General features: G+C 35.5%; 1 protein-coding gene across 1 annotated transcript; it reads right to left on the reverse strand.

Moving 5' to 3' along the window:
* Positions 1-9521: 9521 nt before the first annotated feature.
* Positions 9522-11011, reverse strand: LOC124353965. The gene has a single exon (XM_046804059.1). The coding sequence runs from the start codon at positions 10947-10949 to the stop codon at positions 10458-10460; it is 492 nt and encodes a 163-aa protein (XP_046660015.1). The 5' UTR covers positions 10950-11011; the 3' UTR covers positions 9522-10457.
* Positions 11012-13584: the final 2573 nt, after the last annotated feature.

Here is a 13584-nt window from a genome sequence, read left to right on the forward strand (position 1 = left end):
ATTCAAAAGTATATAAAAATTTAAAATTACTTAATTGACCATTTAAAAAGGTTTTCGGCCTTGTCACTTAAATTTCTTCATTGCCACTTTTACTTAAAATTTCGTCGTCAAAGTTACCATCACTCACTTCATTTTTACTCTCATTGGTTTGTTCTTCATAAAGTTTCCGAAACTTTCAGAGAAGAACGACTTCATTTCAGACGGCAACTAATCAAAACAAACAATCAACAGATGAAATGGTAAACAACAATCAATTTCAAGAGAGTTGACCAGCTTCGAAATTTAACATGTTATATTTTAACACACCATTGATATAATAGATAGATAAATGCCAAAATAATTTATATTAGGAATAGTTTTTTACTCCAAAACTACGAACTTAGTATGACAAGCAGTACCCGTCATCTGTAATTGTGTCGACACTAAATGATGACGGGCAATATACGTTACTGGTAGCCAAAAGGTTTAAATAATATATATATATATATATCGTATGGGGGACAAAGGCAGCTATCCATAAATAAATAAATTAAAAATTACAATTATTAAAAAGTACGTAAGAACAAAGTTCTTGAGTCATAAATTAAAAAATAATATTAAAATCTCCCGTCACAAAGCTAAATCCAAATTACTGAGCCAGTTTAGAGACCCATCCTCTAAAACCACTCAGACCAGCCAGACCACCAGAAAACAATCGCAAAGGGCAGTCGTTTACAATGTGCTCAATTGTCTGAGAGTTTGCGCCACAATCACACGTCTGGTCGTCAGTAATACCCCACTTGAATTTCCAGTGATTGCTTCTCCCAACCCCAGTTCGAAAACGATTCAATAAAACCCATTCCTTTCGAGGAATTTCCAAGCCACCCGCTGCTTTCGTAGGATCGGATATCAAGAACTTGTTCCGTCCATCGAATGATTCCCAGGATGACGCCCAGTTAGCATTAGGCGTAAAGTTCTCCTCTATCAACTGGGATGCTGTTTCGTAGTGATGGCTTGCGTGATTTGAGCCGGCTATCTTGCTGAGGAAGGTCCGCGCGTAACGGGCAATTCGGGATTGGACACGATCTTATTGAACTCTCTCAGAAGAGCCTCTTTGCGTCTAATCTCAGGTGGTGCTATATTGCTCAGCACTGGGAGCCAAGGTGTTGGTGTTTGCCATGAGAGTTCCAGTAATTGTCCTCATGGGCCCTATTAAGAAACGACATCGACCTCTCGCACATGTGCACTATTAAGCCACACAGGAGCACAATATTCAGCAGCGGAGTACACAAGGGACAAAGAAGTGGTACGCAGTACTTTAGCGTTGGCTCCCCAAGTTGATCCAGCAAGATGCTGTACTATATTAGCCCTTGTTTTCAGCTTTGCTGCTGTCTTTTGAAGGTGACTTTTAAAAGTGAGAGATCGGTCTAAGGTAACTCCCAGATACTGCGGATGTTCATTATGTTTCAATTTGACACCATCAAGAGTTATATTTAAACTTGTAGTTCGCCAGTCTGTTATTTAGGTGGAAACATGATACTTCAGTTTTATTAGGATTTGGATTTAGCTTCCAGGCTCTAAAATAATCTGCGAGGACTGAAAGATCATCAGTGAGTGCCTGTTCTGTTTTCTTTATGTCATTATGTTGGTATGCTAAGGCAATATCATCCGCATTAAATAAAACTTTCTGGATAACGTTGTTGGGATGTCGGCAGAGTACACGTTTTGAACAACAAAGGAGCAAGTACTGAGCCCTGTGGAAGGCCGTTTTTAAGTTTGCCTGAAAGAACTTTCCTCACGGCCAAGGCATACTTTTATAAGCCTGTCGCTAATCATTGAATTAAGAAGCCGCAGAAGGAAAGGGCAAGGAATTAGATTATAGAGCTTTACTAAAAAGGCCTTTTCTCCAGACAGTGTCGTAAGCTGCAGTAAGGTCTATAAAGGCTGTAGAGGTTTTTGCTCTCCTTTCAAAACCATTCTCAATAAAAGTTGTTAGCGCAAGCACCTGGTCACAGCAGTTACGACCAGGTCTAAAGCCAGCTTGATCTATAGGAATGCTGGCATTGAGGTGAGAATGGGAAATATTCTATTATAGATCAACCTCTCCAGCAGCTTATAACACACACTCAACAGGGCTATGGGCCTATAGCTCTCAATACGCTCTGGGTCTTTGTTGGGCTTCAAAACTGCGATTATTTTAGATCTTTTAAATGCTGCAGGCAGGTTACCTGTAGCCAGTATTTCGTTGAACACTGTAAGAAGCCAGTATTTAACTTTGATTCCTGAGTACTTTAGGAATTCTGGGAAGACATTATCGATACGGCTGCCTTCCCAACTGACAGAGCGGAGATGGCCACTTCAATTTCATCAAGTTCAAATGCTCTCGATATTTCCAAAGGAGCTTGCCGACTGCTTTTAAATTCGTTTAACTTGTAGTTAACCAGCTTGTCAGATGGGTGGCGAACTGACTTGGACAAAGCAACAATACGCTTTGCTATTGCACAGGGTTTCGGATGTGACAAAGAACTGTTCGTCGAAGGCTTGCCGGTGGAGAGCTTTCTCAAGAGGGACCAAGCTTTTACGGCTACTATGGGTGAAGTTAAGGTTTTCCATTGTGTGTACCCACTTTTCTCTTCTTGCTTTGTCAAGAGATTGTAGCAGCCGATCAGCTGTTTCTGTGTTCCCGGTGTCATTGAACTCACTGTAAAGGTCCTCACACTCTTGACTCCAACCTGGCACATAGCTCTTTCGAAATCCTCGTGGAATGCACAGTTTAGCAGTAGCCAGGACTAGCTTTGTGAACCGGTCATAGTTTCTTATCGTGGGAGGGATGAAACCTGATGCCATCATCAAGTCTAGATGTAAAGGCTTTCCAATCAGCTTTGTTAAAATTCCAGCGAGGCCGAGGGAAGGATCTTACAAGAGGAATCTTGATTCCGACTGAAATAAGCACAGGCCTATGCTGAGAATGAGGAAAGGCACCAAGAACTTTCCTTCCCAACTGCTAAAGGCTTAAGAGAGCGGGCACAAGAGCAAAAACATAGGTCTGGAGTATAATCGGGGGGTGAAGTTGTTCGCGTCCGTAGCTTGCTACACGTGCTCCCTGGGTAACGCTAAACGAACAGCAATTTTTGGTAGCTGGACCGTCACTCTTGTGATCTCCCAGTTATGGCAGCTATCGAAGACCAAAACAAACGGTCCTTCTCAGGGTTAAATAATGAAAAGTAGCAATTAGAAATAAACACCTCTCGCTTATAATATATTTCTAGAACTGTGGCCCATGTAATATTATACCTACAAACACTAATACAGCTGGTCTCCCCAACCTGACTACTTGACTGCTCTGAATCATGAAGTGGCAAAACCATTAACATGAAACAACATGGCTGCCAAGTGCATATACAGTGATATTTATCTCTGGGAAAAATTGGTATTTCACTAGTAAATTAGGTTACACCTACGTTCAGCAAAGTAGAACTAAGTACCATGAGTTTTACTACATGTAAAAACTGTTTAAAAACTTACCAACTTAGAAGAAACAAAGCATTTAATAAAGTGTCAGAGCTGACCTACTTTCACAGTTAACAAATGCACATTTTAATAACTTAATGAAATGACTATATTTTTTACTATATTGTAAGAATAAAATCTGTCATGTTTGAATCAAGAAAGTTAAAAAAAAAACTTAATTTGCAATATAATAGCTCTTTAAGCCAAACACTTCAATGTTATTGTCGTGATGTCTATCAGTTGTATAGCACATCAATAATGTAGAACAATGGTGGAGAGGTTGATTCAATACGAAGTTCAGCTCCATTTCACTTTCCACTTAGTGCAGTATCTGAAGTCTAACACTGTGAAGATTTGACTCCTGGAATCTGAAAGCAATATCTATCTCCAACAGATCCAAAACAGTCGGCCATGAAGAAGCTCAAAACAAACTCTATGCATTGTTTCATCATCACAGACACACATTGATGTTATCCGTAAGGTTCTGGAGTCCCTACCAATGTGTAGCAGAATCATTTTGGTAGAAGATGTAAATATTGACATTTTAAAACCAGGCCAAAGATCTTCAATTGATGGTGCTTGAAATTAAAGAATGTCAAGTACAAGTTATAAACACTTGTATAAGCAACCACCTTGGGCAATTATATTATCTGACAATTTCTGTTTGCTTCAGAACACACCATCTCTAATCGGTGACATAAATCCAGAGTGCTTAAACCAAGTGCAAGTTATCATCTCTCTGGCAGAGAGGAAGATAAACAAAACTTTGTACAACTATAGAAGGTCTATGACTTAAAGTTACTCAGCCAGAACAACTGCTCAGAAGAGCTTAATGAAGTTAGACACTCAGAAAAGAAACAAGTGCTTCTTAAATAAATCACTCTATTCACAAAAGCAAGTCTTTTTGGGACACTATTAACAGCAAGACAAAACTATACAAGGAAGAAATTTTAGTATTTAGCTTCATACTTATGAAGATCAAAGAACATAAGGGTGACTACAGACATTGCCAACCACTTAACCATTTCTTCTTAACAATTGCCGAAGAAACAAAAACGGGACCAGTTATTGCTGAACTATTTCAATTATTGCTGAATTCCACTACCTCATCAATATCTTCCAGTCTAAACCCCACTTACCTCAATAGAATCTATATCAATTTATGAAATTATTAAAATACAGTAATATACTTTTTGAAACCAAAATCCTCTTCTGGTTTGTATGGAATGTCTAATAATAATAATAATAAAAAATATTTTATTGTGTAAACAATGTATAAAGTTGTATTGCAATTGTCAGTTTTATATGTCAACTAAAATTTACCATTCATTCACGACAATTGGACTCATTCATACATACAATAGTTTCCATCCTTAATCTCGTTCACTCGAATTTATCCACTCTAGCCGCAGTGTCAGTCTGCCAATTCAGCGGTCTCCCAATTGTGTGTCAAAAACTCATCTGTATTATAAAATACTGCACGTATAAATGATGATTTTACACGAGCTTTAAATGCCTTGGGCATATTTACACTTTTAATGGAATTTTGCAGTCTGTTGACAAATTGAGCACCTACCTGTGAAGGCAAGCGTTCACCATGTTGAGACATGATTTAAGTCATTTCCACTTTTTGGGTGGAAGGTCTCTTAACACTGGCAATTTCCTCCTCTGTGACCGGGGCCAGAGCCATGGAAGCTGCTGGGCTCTGCGCCAATGGAGGGATCCGTTGACTCTGGCCAAGTCCTTTGTCCGCTCCAATCGAGGCAAAAAAGTGTTGAATTCATCAGCGATCCTTGACGGGTTGCTGACTATTTCATTGCCAATTTTCAATTCAATTTGTTTGTCTGTTCATGAGTTTTTATTGTATTAACAATAAAAACTCATGAACAGATGGGCCAATAAAAACATGGGCCATAATTATATGGCCCATGCTGTTTTTGAAAAAATTTTTGTCGTGAGCAGTGCATTATTGACATTGTAAGCTTTCGCAGCTTTGATGACCTTTCTATAAATTCATTTGTAATTTTTGAAGAAAGTTTTGAATTCTAAATTTGAAGTGTGTTTATTAATTTCGGAGAAAAATAATAATTTTTCTCTCGAAACCAGGATACCTTTGGTAATCCATGTGCACTTTTGCTTTCTCGGTTTTTGGGAGTAAAGGACAGCTCATGTTCAAATGAAACTTAAAGTTTTCCTCGAAATTTTTAAATTGTACTTCTACGGGATCATCATAATTTAGAAAACTCAATGTCTCCTGTGCGAGCAGAAAGTTAAGGAGCTTGATATTTGTGGGCCTCGTGTCTCTAATCGTCTTTTGGTTGATTAGATCCCTGTACTGTCTTCAAAAATACTGAATTTCTTAAAATGAAGAGGCAATATGTCTTCTGCGTATTACACAACTAGCTTTACAACATAGCACCTTCCCATCTAGAATGAAAATAGCTAAAGTTATTCCTCTATAAAATCCAGTAAAGACCTATTTTAAAATTACTGATCAAATTCATTGATTTCAACTCATTCCAAAATCATTGAGAAAATTGTGCTTGCTAGATTGTTTAATCATTTACAATTAAGCAACCCCTATCAGAGAAACGGCATGGTTTTACCAAAAGACGTTCCACCATAGCAGGAATAGTTGAGCTTCTCGAATACATAGTGCATAACATTAAGTCTTGGAACACAATAGTAGGGATACATCTTGATCTCAGTAAAGCATTTAATTTTCTAATCCACTACATGATCTTATCAAAACTATTTATTCTAGGAATACAAGATCCAGCTCTTTTGTGGTTTCCTCCTTACCTGGAGGACAGACAATTAAAGTGGTCCAAAAATCAAAAGGAGCTATTACAATTTCAATATCTAAAGTACTAACAATGAACCTTTGTGTTCTACAAGGGACAATCTTATGCCCTGAATTGTTTATTTCATTTACTAATGATGTGCCAAATATTCTAAACCCCTACAGCAAGCTGATAATGTAAGCTGATGTATATGCTTTTAATTGCCAATGACAAGGAAAAATATATAATTAAACTCATATATGGCTGTGAACCATGCTATACTGCAAGAACAAAGACCTATTTTTAATGAATCAAAGACAATGATAATTTCATTTGAGAAGAGTAGGAATGAAATTTCAAATCTCCAGTCTGTTACCTCAACAAATTACCTAGTCACTTTCAGAAGTGGCTAGATTCTCATGAAATATAAAAGGGGTAACCAGCAAAACTAAAAGATTTCACAACTATCTAAAAGAAAATTAATTTGCCATCCCACAAATTCTTTAATAATGTCTCAAGTCACAGGCCCGCCTTGGAACTTGCAGTTGATTGATTGCCAGAATCAAGGCTGCTTTAACTTTCTTAAATTTTTTCTAAATTTAGAATTAGCTGAGGAAATTTAGATATCAATCAATTGCCAAGTATTTAAAAGATATTAAAATGTGATGTACTTTTTGTGGCACAAAAATGTTCTTCATCAGCAGAACTTTTACTTGAGAAAGAAATGTAGATGAAAATACAAATAATACATTTCAAGGCTGAAGGTAAAAGGTTTACTATAATGTTACCGCAAAAACCATCCAGTACAAGTACCTGTTACTATAGAAGTAATATCTTTGGTTTTAATTTGTCGTAACAGTTTTCAGAATTATCCTTAGGATTAAGATTAACAAAAAGAATGAACAGGAGGAAACCCTTGGTAATACACAGGAAGAGCAATAGATGACAAAAGTAAATCTACGGTTTAGAAGAAAACTTGGTAGGTGTAAAGGAGAATGCTGCTCAGGAATGTGAATTATCAGAAAAACACTGGAAGTAGGTAACAGAAGATTGAAAACTGTTCTAAGCAAAGATGACATGAAAGAAACTGAAGTTGCACAGGCTATAATAATTGCAGCTATTTATCAAACAGAAGAAAGATAAGACAAACAAATTAAAAACAAGCAATGAGAATAAAACTTGGTAAAGGAAAAATTAGTGTAACTGCCAAGAAAACCCTGAAATATTAAATGATAGGTCTATTGTAATTTAAAATGAGAGTATAATTACGTCAGGTAAGAAGTATCAAACGTTGAAATCCTATTTGATTCATTTTTTGAATATGGAGTATTTTATAACTATGAGTAATCAAATCAAGTATTTAGTTGTCTTAAATGAAAAGTATGTAATATTTAACACATTTGCCATTTTTTAAAATCAAATGGCCCTGTATTCCTGTTTGGGTTTTTTTTAATTCTGAATGAATAATAATACCAAGTACTTTAATTTTAAGGTAAAATATTAAATTTGTTAATCCTTAGTATATTTTATGGTCAAAGTTACTCCCTTGTGAATAAATATGAACATTTAAAAAGCTATGCCATACCAGCATTGTGGAGTTTTCTTAAGTAATAATAAAAGTTTGTCGCATAAAAAAATATAGATAAATGAGAATCTTCAAAGAAAAAAGTTAGAACCATCTTACACAGTAGTTTGGTAAGAGAAAAATTCTAAACTTATATTATAAGAAACTTGTATAAATAAGAAAAATATTTTTATTTTCTACCGTCCAATCCATTTTAGTTCCTACTCTCCCTCTCAAAGTTTTTTAAAAGTTTCTTCATTTGACACGTCCCTATTTACCGCTTATATTCCCTGATAGTCACTCACTGGCTCTTTAGCATGACACAAAATTTGTGTTAACAGGCTTATGTGTCAAAACGAATATGACTGAATGCTCTTTCCTTTTATTTACAGCTTTCAGTAAGCATGAAATATTCCACATCACATGGATTACTCTAATATTTATTTATCAATAAAAACAGGGCTAACATTACAATTTGATAATAATAAACCTCTATCTTATAAAGTCATGAACATGTCTGAATTTGTATAATTTTGTGGACATAAAATACATTTAACCCAAATTTCTTGTAAATAATCATTGAGCTAGTCATTAAAAAGTATGTGCAAATATTTACACCAATTTTTTATGTAAGGAGGTTGCCGTAAAGAAATTGTAAAGTAAATGTTTGTTATAATGTGACCAAACACCTTTATGGAATCTCCTTATTACAAGTCAGGGGCTATTTAAACTTACGCCTAAACATAATACAATTATTTATGCTTACCTGATGACTGATAATAGCAGTATTTAGCTATTACAAAACATAATCTTGTGTTGGGAGCAGGATAGCCCAAAACTAAGTGAAGACTACCTATGACTACTGGTTGTAACCAAGGTGGAGATAGTTTCCATGCCTTCCTGTCACATCTCATATTATTTCAGTTCTTCATTTTCAATATTTTTATTTTTTCCAAACTAAAAATAAATTAAAATATTTAAAATGTCAGAGTGTTAGTAATTAGTAAAATAATTAATTATAAATGTTTAAATTGGAATAGAAATTTGTATTTTCATGAAATTGGGATAAATAAAGTTGTATTAAAAGACATACAAGTTGGAAATATAGATTTTATTGCAATATCTATTAAAATATTACTTCAAATTTGCAAACAATAATAAAAGATAATTGTAAGGAATTTTATTTGTAACAGACTAAGTATCAAAATTCATACAAGTTACGTACTTAAACAACAATATTTCATGTTTCACCATCCTTCTGATAACTTTTTGGAGGTTAAAATTACTGCTATTTAGGTTATAGTCATTGAAATTTAGTATTTTTTTTATTGTTAGTTTTGTCTAATCAAGACCACAAAAAAGATATAGACAACTTCTACCAATGACAAAACATAATCTTGTACAGCTGACACTGATAATAACATTAGTTATCTCATACAGAAATCTTTTTTGTGGTTGAAGGAAAGTAACCCCAAGGCCTATGATAACAATGTATTACATTTCAAGTGAGTTTAAAAAGCCAAGATTGGGTTATTTGTGTTTTTATGAGTGTTTAGGGATTTGTACACAAAATCAATACTAGATCTTTTCTCAATTGAATTCTTGTGTAGATTTGGTTTACAGTATGTTCAACCATTTAGTGGGTTTAAAATTGAAATATCTGCTATATTTTTCTTGGCATTTTCACAAAATCTTTCTTTAAACCAAAACTTTCTAATTTAAGGTGAAAAAGTAACTTAGATGGTAAAAATCAAAATAAGGTAATATATTTCAAATTATGTTCTTCTCAATCGAAATTTTATCTTTATAAGTGTTTAAAGAGAATATTTTTGGACATACAATTTAAGCAATTCTGTTAACATCTAATATGTTATAAATAGTGCAATATTTTAATCTAAATTGTTAGCGCTTTTTAGGAAAAATTGGTTTTTCTACAAAAATGTTGTTTTTAATACTTTTAATGTCGTAAAATTAAAAGTATATAATAATGATTAAAGCATCCTGGTATTTATCAATTTACTACCTCATGCCAAATTTGGAGGGGGATTGCCATTTGTTTCCAATATAATGAAGGTGAATGCAACAATAAATAATACACAATTCCTGCAAAATAAGGACTAACTAATGACAGTGAATTTATTGTCCAGTTCCCAAATTGTGTATTAAGTAATCATTTCATTTTTTTAGATTTGTTTTTTATCATAAGTACTCGTATTTAGACGTCTTTACACAATTTAAATTATAGACACTGTGTAATAAATAAACTATTTCTAAAACACCACTTGTAAAACACAAAACTAGAATATTACTATGGGGAGCATTAATTTGTAATGCTTCCTGATGACTGGAACTCAAATGGCATGGCATACTATATATAAATTACATGCTTTGGCTTTGGCATCAAAATGGCACAGACTATTTTTTATTATTGTGCAATAAATAAATATTTATAAATTATTCTAAAATATTATATATCATTTACAGACATAAAAACTAACAACAAGAAGATTTTTGATTTAAATAAATAAATAATGACATATTTTACAGCGATAAAATTCAAAACTGTGGTCAGTGGAGTCCTGAAGAGATTGAACAGTAGTTAGACGGCGTGACGGCAACTGCTACCTCCTGTTCCTGTGGTAATGATTGGGCTTGTGCTTGTAACCGTAGTTGGCGTACTTGACTAGTGGGCCGGGACGGGGACCGAACACAATATTTCTCAGCGTCATGAAGATGGCAGAGGACAGCGCCATCTTGTTGATCATGAGCGCGTGCATCACGAACATCTGCAGGTTTGCGAGGACGATCGGCGCAAATCCCCACATGATCAACTGCGGTAGCAACATCACGGGGTTGAACATTATGTCGGACATCTTCATACGCGCGCTCACAGACACTTCTTTTTTAGTAGAGTTCCGGGAGACTTCCAAGCCCGTCAGCCTCATCGTCTCGAACACCGCGGTCATACCGGAGACTAAATCATCTCCCGTTTCTAGGGCGTCCGTAGCGTTCGATGAATCCGGAATTTCTGTTGTTGTAAGTTCATCTCCGGTGACACCGAGGACCACAAATACACTCAATAACACAAAACACGCTATGGAGAGGCTTGCCATGAGATACTCACACGTTCACGACACGGTCTGACTGTCGGAGCTGGAGCAGAGGACACTCCTGCGCCCTCACGCCCCACCGCTCCTGTCCTCATTCCTCCTCCTCCCATCCTCGCTGCCACACTTTTACTCGATCAGAAAAAAACGATTTCACTCTTCACTGTTGGACTTGTTCTTGTTCCGATGCTCACACGACTGGCAAGTCAAGGTGCCGTGATGGTAGTTATGTGGGCTTCTGTAGTATAACGCGCGGGGTTTAACAGCAAGTTGGAACGCATTATTGCTAATCACTTGAACTATGTTTATAACTTGTCTGTTAGGCTGGCTCAGTTTTAAAACGACAGACTGATCGATAGTCACTGATCAGTTCAATACTTTATGGACCCGATAGAAGTGAAAAAATGTTTTTTAAAGACATGAGAAGGCCAGTCACGTGATTTTTAAATCTATTCAATCGATATTGTAAGCTAAAATAACAAATCGTTATGATTTGTCAATTTATAACAAATAATATAAAAATTAAAATTAGAAACTAAGTAATGAATTTAAATCTTTCTTCAGTGGGAAAAGTTTTAGTGCGTTAGTTGAAAGAACACGCAATGTTATGTCTACTATTTCAGTAGTTTTGAGCTCTAATTTGAAATAAATAATTACATTTAGTTCTCAATATTTATTTTGTAAACCTGTGATAGATTAATTAATCAATAACTTTATTAATATACTAGCAATTACAAGTACGTATTGTAGTTGATTACAATAATCAGTAGTGTTGCGTACACGAATCTACCGCTGTAAACAAATGCCTATTCACATAATCGTTAATGAAACCACGTGACTCGTCCAAGGGAACAAATTACCCCAGATGAGGCTTTCAACTAACAGCAAAAATATGATTAGGCCTACATGGGCTAACCATTGTACAGTAGATACTAATGACGATCACTGAAAGTTCACCAGTTGCTTCGGAGGCCGATACAATTTGATTTGTTAAAATATTCAATACATTCTAAACAATATAAATAGGCGGTTAACAACATTATTTCTTATATTTTGCTTGTCTTTTTTGGTATTGATGAAAGAAAAGATCACTGACTTTACTGAATTTAACCATTTTTTTATGCATTACACAACATTTAAATATTTGTTCGTCACAAATTCACCACTCACAAACGGGTTATCTTACATTATTTTATTTCTTAGCACAGATATAATTTGTGGGCCCAAATTAGTATTTATAAGTTTTATTGTTATAAAAATCGTGGCCATATACTGGATACTTTTACAAAACTGACATAAGAACAAAAAATGAGAGAGTATGTAATATTAGGTCCAAAATGACAAAATTTGGTATTGTACCGTACTTTTTTGTAAGTGATTTGCATTTGCGGTAAGTGATTTGCACGCTCTAATGCAAGTACTAAGATGACAAGTCATTGAGGTTAGTCCTGTCTCCAAAGTGCGTTGTGCTCAGTAACGTCATTTTTTGTTTAGACAGTGGCGTAGTCAAGAGGGGATCTATGGGGATTACAACTATCCCACCATGAAGGATATGCAGACTCCAAAAGTGTAACCAAAGATAAAAATATACGTACAAAATTAATTCAAATTATATTTACCAAACAGTATCCAACCACTTAATTTATGCATAATATTATTTAGTCATTGGTATTTGCTGGATTCTTAAGGGTCTCTATTGTTTAATACACGGTATCATCACACTTTAGAAAACGGCCCTGAATACGGCCCTGGGAGTAGACTTCATTGTCTCAGTGTGGATTTCTTGATACAGTACGCCTGGGCATTACATAATAATAATAGTCGTATTGCATAATAACGTCTGATGATGAGTTGCAATATTTGAGAGAGAAATAATCATTACAAATTAAACTAAATCTACCTTACTTTAAGCGACACATGTAAGTTATTAACTTAATTATGTTAGGTTTATTAACCTAAATTAATCGATAGTCTATGTGGTATTATAAATGTCACTCAATGTGTGGACGAGGTGTATGACCAACATGCTTCCAGAGATTGTTACTTCGTCCACCCAGCCACATTGGAATTCTCGGGATTGAATAAAATATTGCAGGTTCCAATGATGTTCCTAAAATTCCTATTATATTCTATTGCCCATCCCAACAGCCTATTTCCGTAGCTGACGATAAAAAAACTAGCCGTCAATATTAGAGATGTGGTTCGAAAACTAGAGCGTGCGAAGCAGACAAACTTGAACTTTCAAGGCTGTCCGGCTGGGAGAAGGAAGCTGGAAGAAAGGCGACGCAAGGTAGAGAAATTTGTACTAAGTAGCCCAATCAGAAACCGGCTTTCTAGAGGCAAGTCCGTTGACACTACCGTTGGCCACCTACATTGCCAAATAACTAATCACCTGTCATTTTTTGAAAGGCAGAATGAGTCTTAGTTACTTTTTATTATAAAAAGTTAGGACTGATTGACCCACTAAAATAACAACGAGCGAGCGTGGCTGCTGCTTGGACAGGTGACCGCTGAGCGATCCTGTCCTTGCAAGCGGCCCGCCTGCCCGGCCATTGGTGGTGGTTCGGAAGTCACCTTTAAGCCGTTGGTCCCCAGGTTAAGTGTTAGAGAGGGCTTCTTAGCCCTAACTTCGCCTGGTAAA

Source organism: Homalodisca vitripennis, chromosome 1 (assembly GCF_021130785.1).
Source record: "Homalodisca vitripennis isolate AUS2020 chromosome 1, UT_GWSS_2.1, whole genome shotgun sequence".
NCBI lineage: Eukaryota > Metazoa > Arthropoda > Insecta > Hemiptera > Cicadellidae > Homalodisca > Homalodisca vitripennis.

Coding starts and splice junctions, on each gene's coding strand:
- LOC124353965 (XM_046804059.1), bottom strand. CDS start 10,949: ATGGCAAGCCTCTCCATAGCGTGTTTTGTGTTATTGAGTGTATTTGTG.